The following is a 16,760-nucleotide window of genomic DNA, read 5'->3' as shown; positions in this document are numbered from 1 at the left end:
GGACCAATGTGAAGGAGATGCAAAAATTATAAGATGCTGGGGCTTTTTATTTGTTTGTTTACCCATACCTTTGGTCTTAAAATTGATATTCAGTATCAGTTGCAAGGCAGAAGAGTGATAAAGGCTAGGTAATTAACTTGCCCAAAGTCACACGGCTAGGAAGTCTGAGGCCACATCTGAACAGACTTCCTATCTCCAGTCCTAGCTTTCTATTTAAGGAGTCAACTAGCTGCCCCTTAAATTTGGGGGGGAAAAAAAATCAGAAAACTTTTGAGCAAACACAAACACAAACACAAATACAAGAAAGCTTTGAAATGTGTAAAAAAAAGTATTCTGTTGTTATAATATGACTATCAATATGAATGGCTGGTATTTATGTGGTACTTTGTAGTTAACTATTTAAGTATATAGTAATGTAACTATAACTACAAAACATGTGTGATGCAACTTATTTTTACATACAAATGCTTTGCCTCTGCCTTTTAAGTGTTCCCTGGCTGAAATTTCTTTAGTACATGTCAACAATGGCATAATGTCAAGTATGTGGGATACTGGTGAGATATGGTTGAGCTTTTAAATGACCAAAAGCATTCCTGTCAGAGGTAAAGATCCGTTTAGATAACTCCTCGGAAGAGTCCTATTCTCCATTTTTGCTACATGCCTACTACATAATCTTGGCAAGTCATTATTCAAGCACAAGTTAAAATGTTAAGGATGAACACAACGGAGGAAACTTCCAGTCCATATGTTAAAATCTGGAAACAGAAGGTAATTAACTGTTCCAGTCCCACCTCTTTCTTTCTGCACATCTCATATGTCACAGGTTCTTAGAAATTTCAGCAAGGGAGAATTCTTTTCTTAATCCATTCCAACCCTTCATACCACAGTGAAAGGTAGAAGATAGATGGAAGATAAGCAGACAGTGAATAGTCAGTAAAACATATTTTCAAGTCTTGCTTCTCGTATGTTTCTTGTGTATCCCTGCATAAGTCCCTTAAACTTTGTGTGCTACATTCTAAGATTATAAATCTTAACAGAAATAATCTATACAGAAGTAATCATAGATCCTCAAAATAATAAAAGATAGCTACAACTTTAATATGATTCTGGTCCTTAACACGAAGCACTATATTATTACTTGTGCCAGGTACTGTATAAATATTAAAAATATAAGAAATGCAAAAATAGTCCCTAATCTCAAGAAGCTTAGGAAGCTTAGGGGGAAAAAAAGAGGTGGGAAAACATGCAAATCTTAAAGAGAACTAGCAGGAAGAGAGGCCTTGGAAGGCATTCTGCAGAAGGGAGGTTTAAACTACAAGGCAAAGTTGATAGTTTCTTTTATTTATAAACACAACAGGGAAAGTAGGGGAGTTTTAAGCCTACTTAAAGATCCAAGTAGAAATCAAAATTTCAGCATTGTTTTAAATATATTGTATTTTTTAAATTTAATTTAAACATATATTTTAAAACATTTATATTGGCTTCTCAGTTGAAGAATTTTTCTTAAAGGAAAAAAAAAAAGATTAAACAATGTATTTTTAAATCACCTATCTTATTAACGTAATACCCTTGTTTTTTTAGGAGACTTCCCACTCTCCAAGTAGGCAAGTTCTCTCATAGTTCTCTCATAGTTCTCTCAGAAGTTCTCTACTGCTCAACTGAGATGTAATTGAATAAAGGCATTCCCCCTAGTCCAATTACCAGAATTATTTTCATGCTAAAATTGATGATTGGTCACTCTCTTGCTATGCCTTTCAGAACTGAAAAGTATCTCAGGGGACATCCAGTTCAACCACTTCATTTTTCAGAAGAGGAAACTGAGTCCCGGAGATATTAAGTGACTTGCCCAAGGTCACACAGTTAAGAAGCATCAGTGACAGGATTAGAACCTATCTCTCTGACTCTATAGTCAGTGTTTTTTGCCATCATACAAGGATGCTGCTATCTCCAATGAAATGTGTTAAGCTGCCATGGTCACCAAGTACTCAGATGACAATGATTCACTTTAAAGGACAGTGTAATTTCAGAGATAGATGAAACTTAGCAGAAAAAAGTGTGAGCCAAAAAACCTGGGCCCTGATTACTGTACTGACTTACTGCCTTTCTTATGCAAGACTCTTTGTTTCCTAACCTGTAAAAACAGGAATACTTACTTACACTAATTCTCTCAAAAAGTTATAAGAAATCATTTTATGGAGGACAGCTGGGTGGCTCAGCAGTCTAAGATCCAGGCTTGGAGATGGGAGATCCCTGGTTCAAATCTGGCCTCAAGCACTTCCTGAACAAGTTACTTAACACCCATTGCCTAGGCCTTAGCACCAATTCCAAGGCCTTCTGCCTTGGAACCAATACACAGTATTGAATCTAAGATGGAAATCAGGGTTTCCAAAAAGAAAGAACTTTAAGGGATAATATAAATGGGAGTTAATTTCCCAAAGGACAAGAGATAAAAAAATTATTTTGTTCAGACTTTTGATTTCATTACTTTGGGGTAACACCCTCTACCCATACAGATCAGCAATTCATCTGTACCTCATGTCTTAGAGTCACTATGCAAAGGACTGATAATAAAAGGCAAAAAAGTGAGTTCTGTACACTGAGGGAGTTCACATTCTAATGGAAGAGACAGAATGCAAAAAACTATTTTTACATAGACAAGATTTTAGCAGATGAAAAGTAATCTCAGAAGGAAGGAACTGGGAGTAAGAGACCAAAAGGTCTTCTGCAGAAGGTGAGATTTCACCTAAGTCTTAAAGGAAGTCAGGAAAACCAGAAGTGAGGAGGGAGAGGATTTCAGAAACGGAGGGACAGCCAGGGGAAAGGCAGAGTCATGATATATAGTGTTGTATAGGAGCAAGAACAGAGGTATTGCTGAAAGTATAAAACGTGTAGAAAAGAATCAAGTGAAAGAAAACTAGAAAGATAAGATTTTTTTGTGAAGGACCAAATGAAGAATTTTTTTTTTTATTTTAAACCCTTAACTTCTGTGTATTGACTTATAGGTGGAAGAGTGGTAAGGGTAGGCAATGGGGGTCAAGTGACTTGCCCAGGGTCACACAGCTGGGAAGTGTCTGAGGCCGGATTTGAACCTAGGACCTCCTGTCTCTAGGCCTGGCTCTCAATCCACTGAGCTACCCAGCTGCCCCCTGAAGAATTAATTTTGATTAAATTAATTTTGATCCTAGAGGTAACAGGGAGCCAGTGGAGTTTAGTGAGCAAAGTGATAACATTAGTCAGACCTTCACTTTGGGCAGCTGTGTAGAAGATGAGAAAATGTTGTGAAAGTAGAAAATAATGAGCCTCAGTCACAGTCTAGATATGTGTTGAGGTATCTGAGGCAGTAAGGAAGGTGGCTTGCCCATCTATGGCCATTGTAACAAGTGGATCTGGGAAATGTATAAAACTACATTTCCCGTGATCCAACATGGTCCAACTGGTTTCCGTTTCCGGCGTCTTAACGCAGGGGAGCGCTTAAATCTCGTGGGTTAGGAGGGAGTGGTCTCTCTTCTTGGGCGAGTAGGGCTTGGCGAGGAGGCAGTATGGTGGCGGCAGTTTTGAATGCTTACAAGCACGTGGTCTAATGATTTTATGGCTTTAATTAAAATACTAATATATATATTTATACAAGCCTTTATCATTTTTCATATTTACAATTATGGCAACCAGAAGTTTGGAAATAGAATTTTCAATTTTCTAGATAGCCTAACTATAGCCATGCCTGCTTTTTGGCCATCTGGCTCAGCTCTTTTGAGCACTTTTTTAAAGAAGGAAAGTGACTTTCCTTGCCATGCTTTTGCTAAATGCAAGAGCACGTTTTTGCCTCCAGTGGGACTCAGCCGGCCAGTCCAGCCCAAGCCACCTTGGGAGGGAGGTCAGGCCAGCCGATTCGGGCTTTTGGCTTTAAACTAAAATGCCGGAGCCCAGCCAATGTGCTGCTGCTGATGCTGCTGATGCTGCTGATCCTGCTGATCCTGACCACTTCCAGCCTTCAACCCCGAGCTCCAGAACCTGAGATTTCCGGGAAGGAACCCAGACCTGCCGCCTTTGCTGAGATCGAGACCTCCAGAGACTGCTTCAGCTCTGACGCAAACCATTTGGGTATATTCCCCTTTCTCCCTATTTCTAGCCTTCCACGTGTTTCTCTAAAGACCTAATTAGGCAACACCCACACAGACTCTACACGTGGGTAGTTTTCCTGAGCTTTTCTCTAACCCCAAGCCCACGTGGACCTAGCATCTGAACCTCTTAGGCGCTTGGCCTATTCAAACTTTTGCGATTATTAAAAAAACTGAACTTAGGGGAAGCCTATTCACCCCATACCTGCTCAGAACTTTGAACTGATAGCAAAGACTGGTGATAAAACAAAAAAAAAAAACCCTTAAACTCAGCAGAACTCAATCAAAAGAACCTTAAATTGAAATCAGGGGTGAACTTTTAAAACCTCGGAACTGAATGAGCTTTAATTCTGTTTTAAAAAGGCTGTATCTTACTGTATATTGTTAATTAGTTTTGTAAATTAATCTTGCTTATATCGTTGATTTTCCTGTTGCACTGAATCATTTTACGCTAATGAAGTTTCTGCTTATGATGTTATTACATATAACCGCATTGTTTTTGATACAGTAAGCGTTTATGTACCACCTATGAACATCTTATAGAGCACATGTCTTTAAAATTTATTCTGTCTTGGTAATTGCAAAGAACCTTGAAAGTTTTCCATGCTTTGAATATTACCTTGTAATTTTACAAGAGATATTTTTTAACTTTTACTTTAAATCCTTAAGAATTGTTGTCTTAAAGGATAAAGCTTATATATTTTATTATAAGAGATATTATTGCCTTAAATGGGTAGAAGCATTCCTACCCAAGATTTTTTAAAACAGGAAGCCAAGGAGCTCCTGTATATTCTTATCTGAGGATGATTATACCAGAAGGTTTCTTTTTTAAATATCACATTTTGCTATGGAAGCAATAACAGCATTTGCCAAGGGTTAAAAGTTGTAACAAGTATATGATTTTGAACATCACTGTTTATTGTTTTGAAATGTGCTATTGGAAATAATGGTACTCTATTTGAATGTGCATTGTGAATCTGCTATTTTGTAAAACCCACTTTCTCTCACAGAAAGTCTCATTTTTGGGTAACATAACCCTTCTAGTTTTAAGCTATATATATATATTTTTGATTTTTAAAACATTTTTTAATGAGAGAAATTGATTTTTCCTTTTTCTCATCTTGTACTGGAAGTACATATATAATCATTATTTATCCTTTTTCTGGTTCTACAGCAAATACCTGAGCCTATAGGACTGTGATTAAATGCCTCTCTGATTCCAGAAGGGAATATGAAAGCCGTTAATAGTGCTAAAGAAAGCACATGGTCAGAGACTTGACTGACTAAGATCTGCAGAATAGCAGTTCTATGCCAATACATTAGGGCTTGAAATTGGGTTTGAGTCCTGGAGTCCCAGTCTTTTCTAAAACTTTAGAGGACGTGGGTCCCCTCGACTTAGATTCCTAGAAAGCACCTAAGATTGGTTATTTACTTGGCTCACTTCCCTAAAAAGCTGATGATAAGTCAGATCAGAGAGAGACATTTTCCTTAAGTCCTGGCTCTGAATGGGTAATTGCACACTGTTGAATTCACTTTAATTAGACCTTCATTCAAAGGTCTAAGTTTATTTTCCCCAGATTTTTGCACATTTTACATTTCATTTCACAAGTTAATTTTTCATCTTTTTTCTTGAATTCTATTCTTTGTATTTTGTCATCCTTACCTGACCTGAGATACCCTTTTTTAGAAAAAAGGTGTGTTTAAGAATTACCTCACGGGGATATCTGTTAAGTTTTTTAAAATTCGATAATGTGAAAATATATATTTATTTAACTCTTTTAGGAGTAATTTCACGGGGAATTATATAAAATCTTAGAAGAAAATGTATGTTTTGTAATCTATAATGTAAAGTTTAAATTCTTTTGAGAATAATTTCAGGATAAGGATCTTGCCATCTCCCCAAAATCCAGACAACGAACTTGTTTTGGTGAAGACACCATGAAGGTGTCTGAAAAGCCTTCACTGTACCATGAAGACCAAACTTTGAACTTTGGGGTGCAGTTGATTGAACTATGGGGAGTTGAAATTGAGTTGTATGTATTGTTTTAAATTGTACACTGTTATGCCAGTGGGGGACAGCCCCCCAAATTGGTTTTTTGTCAATGCGTCTAATTTTAACCATTTGTTCATCTATTTCTTTATCCCCAAATTCCTGAAAAATTTAGAAGTTGTCTATTTTTACAGGTCCAGCGAAGAAAAAAGGACTAACCTTTTTTTTTGCCGGACCTCACGGGGAATTGTAACAAGTGGATCTGGGAAATGTATAAAACTACATTTCCCGTGATCCAACATGGTCCAACTGGTTTCCGTTTCCGGCGTCTTAACGCAGGGGAGCGCTTAAATCTCGTGGGTTAGGAGGGAGTGGTCTCTCTTCTTGGGCGAGTAGGGCTTGGCGAGGAGGCAGTATGGTGGCGGCAGTTTTGAATGCTTACAAGCGCATGGTCTAATGATTTTATCTATCAACATGGCTTTAATTAAAATACTAATATATATATTTATACAAGCCTTTATCATTTTTCATATTTACACCATACAAATGTTATCTGTTAATAGCAGTACTTGAACTCAAATCTTTTTTGACTTATACACACATACACATTCTAGTCATTCAATCATTTCACTTGGGTCCAATTTGGGATTTTCTTGGCAAAGACACTCGAGTGGTTTATCATTTCCTTCTCCAGCTCATTTTCCAGATGGGAAAACTAAGGCAAAAAGAACTAAATGACTTGCCCAGATTCATACAGCTACAGTGTCTGAGGCTGGTCTTCCTAATTCCAACCCCAGCATGGTTCCTGACAAATACAAATCTAAAAAAACATTTAGTAAGCATCAACTAGATTACCAAGTACTCCATTACTTTGCCTATGTAAGGGAGCACAGTAGACACATGTAAGGCAATCCCTGAATGTGTCAAAATCAGAAGAGTTCTCTAGCCAAACAATAAGTTCATCATTACCAAAGTATCATGAACTCAGCCAAAGATTTTGGTATCCAATTACATTTCAAAACAATGAAAAGCTTCATTGTACATTCTGGGAGAAAGGGAAGAACAGGGAATTCCTTTTACCCACCCAATGATTCAGGAAAATAGAAGTTTTATATGCCACTAGATAGCAGATGGAAGAATGAAAAATATCAAAAGGTCTAGTTTCTTAAAAAGAAAAGCAAGACCAAAATAAAGTTAAAATACAAAAGTAAATATTGTTTTTCCAGGTTAACATATTTGCTTTCAAAATAGGTACTCCTATATTATATACTCCCCAAAATTTTAAGGACCACATTTTTGGTGTAAGGTTTTCCATATGTCAAGCAAGCTACATTTAGAGCTGAAATAAAATCCCTTCTCCCCATAAAATTTTATATAAATATGCATACATACATATACAAACACATGTTATATATGTGTATATGCATATATGTGTTACACATCCATGTATTTGTGTGTATGTACATTTGTAAAATATAAAATGAAATCCAGGTGAAATGCTTCCTATAGAATGGGACAATGACAAACACATGCAAACATATGTAAAAGATATCTTAGTTAAACTGTTTTATATACTCAGTGTTTGATTAATATTTTCTGTGTGTATAACTTCTACAGATAATCTTCTTAGATGGTCGATATTAAGTTATAATTCCAATCATTAATTTAATAATTATGAGTGAGAAACAGTAATCACAAAGAAAATCCTCTGAAATGCCTTGCCAAGGAGTGCTGTGTGCTCGTGCATCCAGCTTTCTGGAAGGTAGTCAGATGGTATATCTCATTTGGCTTTGAAGCTACTGGAAATGACCTTGGCTTTTACTACTGATCAAAACTGATCTTAAAAAAAGAAACCTCCTCTGAGAAGGTGTTCAGAAGATCACTCACCCTTTTTAAAGGGGAGGCAGGAAATCTGTGTAATTTGATTCTATATATACCAATGGCATCAGGTCTTTTGGCCCAGCTAGGACTGGCCTGTACCTGACATTTTGTAATTTACAACTTTCTACAATAAAAGTCATTATGGCTCAGATAATCATTTCAAGAAGCATTCAAGCCAAAAAAGGGGGGGAAAAAAACAAAAATTTCTTGGAATTTACTAGTTCAGTCATCACGAGTTGAGGTTTCCTAAAAACACTCACCTCCTCAGCGGACAACAAGTAAAGAGGAGTCAGGGAAGGGATTCTCTTTACTTCACAGCTTAAGCCAAAGACAGTCAGTATCTCCTTAAGGACTTCATATCTTCTAAAATTGCTTGATTTCAGCAAATTAAAGGCATCTTGAGTTTGTATTAAAGTGTTATCAGATATTTCCAAGTGCACCTAAAGAAAAGAATTGATAATTAGAATGCCTATGTATGTATGCTACAAGACAAACATCCATAAGACAAAAGAAAAAAACAGACAAATACCTAATGATGAATAATACTAAAATTCAGATAATTAACTTTATATGGTATTTTAATGGACTATTTTAAAAACTTCAAAAAGCCTTACTAAAACAATAGACAATCTTATTCCTCTTCCAGGCTAGGAAAGAGAATTTTTTAATAACATTGCCACAATGAAGATTTTGAATTTTCATGGACTAAGGACTCTCTCCACATATCAAAAAAAAGTACTAAAAGTCAAAAAGTTTCTTATTCCCCAAGATGGAAACAAGATGATATAACTTAACTAAACCTGGAAGATAGTAAGCCATTATGCCATAAACAACATCATTCCAAACTCCCAACCACGACTAAAAATGTATGTCTAAAATGGAATCTGTATACACCTAACCAGAATATAGAACTGCTCACAGGGTCATACCTAATGAGTAGGCTTCGCATTATTTCGGGAGTACTGACATAATTTACCCACCGAGGTTGATGACAGATATTTCATAATCAGATCACTATCTACTCATTTATTTACAGATTATATAGACATAAGATTCTGTTGCCCTTTAAAATGCAAATCCCTCTGGGAAGATAACACAGTAAATCTTAATAGTCATAAGCATTAAAAGTGAATTAGCTCATCATAACACATGTCAATTCTGAGATTGGGGGATGGGACAGTGGGGTGTGCTTGGTAACTGGGGAGAAAAATGAGACAGAAAAGAGTTTGGGGGCCACTGTTGCTTCAGAATGAAAACTAAGCAGCACTGCTTCACAATTATGTTTTCCTAGAGTTTATAAAGCTCTGTAGAAGACAGTTGTAGGGCATTACTAAGAAAGAAAGTGAAATACATCATCCCTGGACATAAGCATTTTGCAACAATTATGATGATGATGATGATGATGATGTCAGCTAGAATTTATATATCAACTTTTAAGGATGGAAAAGCATTTTTATAAATATCACACATTTTATCCTAGGAAGTAGGTGTTATTATCCCCATCTGACTATTAGATAAGAAGAAAAAGGTTAAGAGATTCTCAATGTCACCTGGATTTGAACTTAGTTCCAACTCCCAGTTTAGCACTCTACTGCAGACTTAATTACCTTGCAATCTAACAAATATGAACTATATGTACATCTAGGTCTAAAATAAATTAGTCAATACAGTCATAAGCATGAATGCTAAAAGGTAGAGCTAACCTGGTAGGGCCTGATATGAATACAGAGAACCAAAAGCCTTTCTAGCATAGTCTAGAAACTCTAAATGTCTCTTTTACCTCAAAGTCTGTGAACTTCTAGAGCTTGTGTTCTTTTGGAAGGGGACAACCTCTACATCTCAGTGATGTTTTGGAATAGAACTTGGAGGAATAGGGGATAGCATTTGTGGAATTAATTCTGTATCAAATGGAAAAGGAAAAGCATAATTTTAAAAGGAAGTGATCTAAGCGGTAACTTGGATAAGAGAATCACTGGCTTGTTCTCCAAATGGGCAGCCAGTACAAGGCGGAACAAGATAGCTAACATAATGGATGACAGAGTCAGGATCCAAAAGGATCTTGACAACTCAGAAGGTTAGGATGAGATGAAATAAAGATAAATGCACTTGGGTATAAATACATGTGTAATTCTCAGAGTAGTATTTGGCTTGTTGTAACCCCAATTTTCAAGACCACTTAGTATTACTACTCTTTAGACTAAAACTGCCTCCCCACCCACCACCCATAAAACATTTAGTTTTCCTGACCTATTTTCAAAAGCTTTGAGAAGAGTTTATCTATACCCTGGGAAAAAGCCAAATTATAAAAAGCTGAAGGAGGGAAAGCACAGGGAATTCCATGATAGTCACAGGTTTTTCCTAGGGTTTATAGGGGTACATAATGTTGAGAATGTCACAGGCCCTCCCCCCCCCCCATACAGGATAGGACAGAGGAGAGGAGTGGAATTGTGTCAGGATTATTTTAAAAGTCTGTGACTGTACATTCGATTTTACCATCAGAAGACATTAGTCTTCTGATACACTGTGGTAAAATCAAATGTAATGGACTTCTGTACTGGCAGGACAATTCTGAGGGATTTATGGTAAAGAACGCTACCCACATTCAGAGGAAGAACTGCAGGAATGGAAACAGAAGAAAAGCAACTGCCTGAACACATGGGTTGAAGAGGTTCACATGTGTTAAAACCAGTGGAAATGCCACAATGCCAACAAATTTGATATGGTGGGGCAGGGGGAGGTGAAGGGGAATGTAAAAGCAAGAATCATGTAACCATGGAAATTTTTTCCATGATTCATGAGACATCTCCAAACAGAGAAATGATAGATACAGAATGCAGTTTGAAATAAATATATATTTTTTCTTTTTTACTTTTTTTGGGGGGATGTAGCTAATCTGTTTTGCTTGATTATACAATCTTTGTTTCATTTTTCTTTCCTTATTGGTAATTGGGAAAAAAATTCAGAATTGAAAATAAGATTTTTTAAAAAATTTTTTTAAATATAGACACCTCAATTCTCTACACCTTAAGCACTTATGTTCAAAATGATAAGCCTGAGGCATTGCAAAATATCCACAAAGGATCTGCTCTTTTTACTAATTCAGGAAAGTAACAGATGCTTTAGAAATATTTTCCACAATAAAACTTGAATAGTGTTTCCTAATTAATCAGAAAGTTTTCAAAACCTTCACTGAAAGGATTTGCATTAAGATTTATACACAAAACATAAAGAAAACTAAAGAAAACCTACTACTCTTCAGTTTCAATTAAGTAAAAAAAAAAAAGATCCTTCAAACCTTCTCAATCTTTTTAAAGCCCTAGAAAAAGTTTCTTATACAAATTAAACAAATTTCTTATAAACTCAGTCTTTCATACCTGACAAAGAATAGCTTCTCCTCCATTTGTTCCAAAAGGTAAATGCACGATCATCTTGTCTTTGTCTGTGTTTTCTAAGTAACCCTTGAGCTTTCCAGGACAGAGAAGCTCCCCAGTACCTCCTTCATAAATATAGCCACTAGTCAGCACATTCAGTTTAATTTCATTGTGATCAGCCTTGGAAAAAACTAATGTCTGAATTGTCTTCTTAAGTCCCTCTTTGCTTCTCAGCTGCAGCCCACCAAATGTGAAGGAGGAAGATAGCCCCAAAATTTTCCCACCTTGGGATAGGTATGCCATAAACTTCTGGCAAATTGCTTTAGAAATAGGTTCCTCTGTAGCAATGATCAACAATAAAGAGTTATCCAGCCATGGATCATTGAGCACATTCTTCTCCCGCAGATGGTAAATTATATAACTATCAGTATCAACACAGTCAGTCAAAATGGAATGGAGCTGCTGGAATCTCTGCTGTGCTTCCTGGTGATCAGAACCCACAAAGAGCAATATATTTGGTGGCTTCCCAGTAACATTGACTCTTCTTTGTTGTCCAATATGGCAGGGTGTGTCAACACTGCCCTCTAGGTTTTCATAAGGAAGATCAGGAATGTTTTCTGCAGATGCAAATCTGACAGATTCAATGGTGCTGCTTTCTAGTTCCAAGCATTCATGGCAGCTTGATAGATGTAAGTGATGGTGGTCATCAGTGTCATCTCCTTTTTCTGATGGATTGGTGGGTTCCTCTTGAGAAGCACTGACTTTCTTCTGATCAGACTCATCTGGAACTTTGTCATCCCCACCTAAATGCTCCATCTCTTCCAATTCAGTTACAGTTTCAAAAGGTAAGTCTGAAGTCAATTCTTCCACTTCTATGACCTTGGAGGTCAACTGCTGGAGCTCTTTCAGCATGGAGTCCTGAAACTGTACAGCTAGGGCATGAAGAGAAAAGAATTGGTTTTTTTTCACTGACAAATTTTCATAACATCTATGTATTCCTATATTTAAAAAGTAAATAACACAAAAGAGACTGCAACTGACATTACATGGAAACTTTATTCCAAGGCAGGATAAATATATGCTTTATAAAGTTAGTAGCATCGACATTCAATGAATTTAATCCAAGTTTTTCACAATTTAAAAAAGACAATTACCTAAAGTATATAGGCTCAGCATTCTAAACTACTCAGAATTTGTACCAAAATCACATTTTCCATGCCAAAAGAATAGAACCCAAGATAGGCATTCTACTTCTTCATTTAAACAACCCCACTTCAGCTATGCAATATATCCCACAAACTTCCCACATAGATCAATACAAATTTCCATGCTTTTTTTCTTATGTAAATCATACATATTTGAAGCAAAACCTATATAAGTGATTCAAACTAAATTAGCAGAATCATAACTATAAACATTGACTACAAGTACAAGTAAAAAATAGAAAAGACTAAAACAAAATCTAAAGACCTGGAAAGAAACACAGAAACATTTTTTTCGCTTATTTGATGGCTATCAGTTCATTTAGTTCTAACTTAATAAATGACAAGGGCTTTAGGTAAGAATTTAGACATTTTGTATGTCTGATCATTTGTTTTTGCTGTTGGTTATGCTGTTCATAAAAATTCATGAACTACCAAACTAGATTCCAGGAATAAAAAATGCTGCTGGTGTAAGCAGAAAAAGCTTTGGAGTCAAAAGATCTGGGTTAGAATTCTATTTCTGACATCTATTATATTGAGATCTTGAGCTAGTTACTTGAGAGTGTCATTTTCTTCATTATCTATAAAATAAGGAGAAGAGAAGAGAGGAGGCAGTTAAGACAGTCTAGGGCAGTGATTCCCAAAGTGGGCGGTACTGCCCCCTGGTGGGTGCTGCAGCAATCCAGAAGAGTGGTGATGGCCACAGGTGCATTCATCTTTCCAATTAATTGCTATTAAAATTTAAGAAATTTCCAGGGGGTTAAGTAATATTTTTTCTGGAAAGGGGGCGACAGGTCAAAAAAGTTTGTGAACACACTGGTCTAGGGCATTCCTTCTAGCTATAGATCTATTATCCTATGAATCCTAAGCCATTTTATAAATGGCTTATTTTAATATTTACTGGGACAGACAGAGAGAGACAGAGACAGACAGAGACAGACAGAGACAGACTTATATTCTAAAAGGAAGAAAATACATACAATGAATTAGTATGTAAGATTAATATAAAGTAGAAGATAGAAGGTTATGGCCTCTTGCAGAATATGGCAATTAAGTTGAATTTTAAATGAAAACAGAGATTCTAAGTGTCAAGATACTTACAGACAATCTTTTGTGGTACCATTCCATTATCCATTTGGAGCCTGTTTTCCATGAATGCAATGCCCAACTTGCTGAAATTATCTACACTTGCTTCAGCAAATAGCTTATAAGGCTCCCCAGGACTACAAGCTAATGGCAAACAACAGTCCGACCACTTTACAATCTAAAGAGAGAGAAGAAATAAAAGGCAAAAGATTAATAGACATTTTTAAACAAAAACTAATATCTTTCCCCACATTTTTTCAGAAAATAAACTAGAAAAATATTTCATTAGTTTGTATTCTCTTGCTATTTTTTTAGATTGCCTCAGTTTTCTTATGTTAAATGTTAAGTAATATCCCAGTTATAAGGTTCAAATAAAATAATTTCCAAAGTGCTTCACAAAGATAGTCACAGCTGCTCTACTTGAAATAATAAAAATTGGAAGTGCTATATTATTTAGTTTGGTGCTATTATTGGTCCTGAAGGTAAAGGGGAGTCAATGTAGCATATTAAAGAAGTAGGAGGGAGGTCAAGGAGATTAGAAGGGAGAGGAATAAAAAAATTACATGGTCAGGCTTATAAACCTCAGAAAATCACTTTGACAACTTTAAGTGGAAGCAGGATTCGTGTAGGAAGAGATTTCATTGAGGTAGGGAAACCGGTTGGAAGGGTATTGAAATAATCTAGGTGAAAGGTAATCAAAGCCCACTAAGCTAGCATGGCTATGTAAGTGGAGAAGTATGAGCTATGCAATACTACACTAAAAAAGACACATGATACATGATCCCAAAAGCATGAAAATGCATTCTCACTCTCCCAGTAAAAAAGGTTACAAAGAAGACATAAACTAGTCCATTTTTTATTTTAAAGCTGCACAGCAGAACAGTGGTTATTGTGATTACTCAAGCATCCCATTTAACAGAAAGTTCTGGTTATCTGAGTATTCATCAGAAATTCCTGTTTCAACACTTATTGTTGAAAATCCTTCTAAAAGCTAATGTTTAACAGTACACTTAAAGATTTTAAAAGATTCAATGACAAAGTATTCCTTAAGGAAATAAAAGTTAAATAAGCTGAAGAAATTGTGTTTAAGACTAGGCCATACCCAAAAAAAAAAAAAAAGACAATTTACACTTTTAATGCCATGCTAATCAAGTGAATAAGGGAAGAATTTATGAACAAGACACTGGGGATCAAGGGAAATAAAAGTTTTGAATTCAGAAATTTTGCACAGACAAAACCAATGCTGCCAAAATTAAAGAAACTAGAGGGAGGAAGGATTTTATATCAAGTTTATCTGATACGAATCTCAAAAATATTAAGAATTAAGACAAAAATAAGAGGCATTCTCCAATTGACAATCAGTCAAAGGATATGCAGGCAGTTTTCAGAAAAAAATCATAGCTATTGGCAGTCATACAAAAAATGCTCTAAATCATTAATCATTACAGAAATGCAAATTAATACAACTCTGAGATACCACCTCACAATTATCAGACTGACTAAATTGACAGAAAAGGATGTAGAGTGTGGAAAAATTGCTAATTAGTTTTGTAAATTAATCTTGCTTATTTCGTTGATTTTCCTGTTACACTGAATCATTAATGAAGTTAATGAAGTTTGTGGCTGCTAGATTAATTCTGTTTATGATTTTATTGTAACTCCCAAATAATGAGAAAAATCTATTAGAACTGGTAAGAGGTTTTGACCAGCTTGTTACTCTAATACTCACATTATATTTCCTACACATTTTTAAAGTTGTAACTTGCCTTATGTATACTGGATTTATAGAGCACATGTCTTTTAAAATTTATTCTGTCTTGGTAATTTAAAGAACCTTGAAGTTTCCATGCTTTGATTACCTTGTAATTTTACAATCAGTATTTTTAACTTTTACTTTAAATCCTTTAGAATTGTTGTCTTAAAGGATAAAGCTTTTATATAGTTTATTATAAGAGAAATTATTGCCTTAAATGGGTAGAAGCATTTCCTACCCAGGAATTTTTTTAAAACAGGAAGCCAAGGAGCTCCTGTATATTCTCATCTGAGGATGATTATACCAGAAGGTTTCTTTTTTAAAATATCAGATTTTGCTATGGAAGCAATAACAGAATTTGTGAGAAACTCTTAGCCAAGGTTTAAAAGTTGTAACAAATATATGATTTTAAACATCATTGTTTATTGTTTTAAAATGTGCTATTGGAAATAATGGTACTCTATTTAAATGTGCATTGTGAATCTGCTACTTGTAAGATCCATTTTCTCTCATAGAAAACCTCATTTTTGGGTAACAAAACCCTTCTGGTTCTAAAATTTTTGATTTTTAAAACATTTTTCTAATGAGAGCAATTGATTTTTCCCTTTTCTCATCTTGTACTGGAAGTACATATATAATCATTATTTATCCTTTTTCTGATTCTACAGCAAATACCTGAGCCTATATGACTGTGATTAAATGCCTTTCTGTCTGATTCAAGAAAAGGGAACATGAGAGCTGTTAATAGTGCTAAAGAAAGCACATGTTAAGAGACTTGACTGACTAAAATCTGCACGAATTGCAGCAGTTCTATGCCAATACTTTAGGGCTTGGAATTGGGGTTTGAGTCCTGGAGTCCCAGTCTTTTCTAAAACTTTAGAGGATGTGGGTCCCCTCGACTTCCTAGAAAGCACCTAAGATTGGTTATTTATTTGGCTCAGTTCCCTGAAAAGTCCTGGCCCTGGATGGGTAATTGCAAACTGCTGAATTCACTTTAATTAGGCCTTCATTCAAAGGTCTAAGTTTATTTTCCCTACATTTTTTGCACATTTTACATTTCATTCACAAGTTATTTTTTTCTTCTTTTTTCTTGAATTTTATTCTTTTTTATTTTGCCAATTGATTTCATACAACCCCCGGGACTCAGCCACTCATCCTTAGCTGACCTAAAAAAGGTGTGTTTAAGATTTACCTCAGGGGGATGTCTGTTAAGTTTTTTAAAATTCGATAATGTCAAAATATATGTATATTTAACTCTTTTAGGAGTAATTTCAGGGGGAATTGTATAAGTCTTAGAAGAAAATGTATGTTTTGTAATCTATAATGTAAAGTTTAAATTCTTTTGAGAATAATTTCAGGATA

General features: G+C 35.5%; 1 protein-coding gene across 1 annotated transcript in view; it reads right to left on the bottom strand.

The window, feature by feature from the left end:
- The window catches only part of HLCS (holocarboxylase synthetase), a 133,999-nt gene that overhangs the window by 105,009 nt on the left and 12,230 nt on the right, over positions 1 to 16,760 (bottom strand). The window contains exons 3-5 of the mRNA XM_044670267.1: positions 13,661 to 13,823; positions 11,361 to 12,289; positions 8,247 to 8,426 (exon numbers count right to left, since the gene is read on the bottom strand). Coding sequence (XP_044526202.1) covers positions 8,247 to 8,426; positions 11,361 to 12,289; positions 13,661 to 13,823 — 1,272 coding nt within the window. The remainder of the gene's footprint in view (positions 1 to 8,246; positions 8,427 to 11,360; positions 12,290 to 13,660; positions 13,824 to 16,760) is intronic.

The sequence above is a fragment of the Gracilinanus agilis genome, chromosome 3 (assembly GCF_016433145.1).
Source record: "Gracilinanus agilis isolate LMUSP501 chromosome 3, AgileGrace, whole genome shotgun sequence".
Classification (NCBI taxonomy): domain Eukaryota; kingdom Metazoa; phylum Chordata; class Mammalia; order Didelphimorphia; family Didelphidae; genus Gracilinanus; species Gracilinanus agilis.
This window is presented reverse-complemented; position numbering and strand designations above follow the sequence as displayed.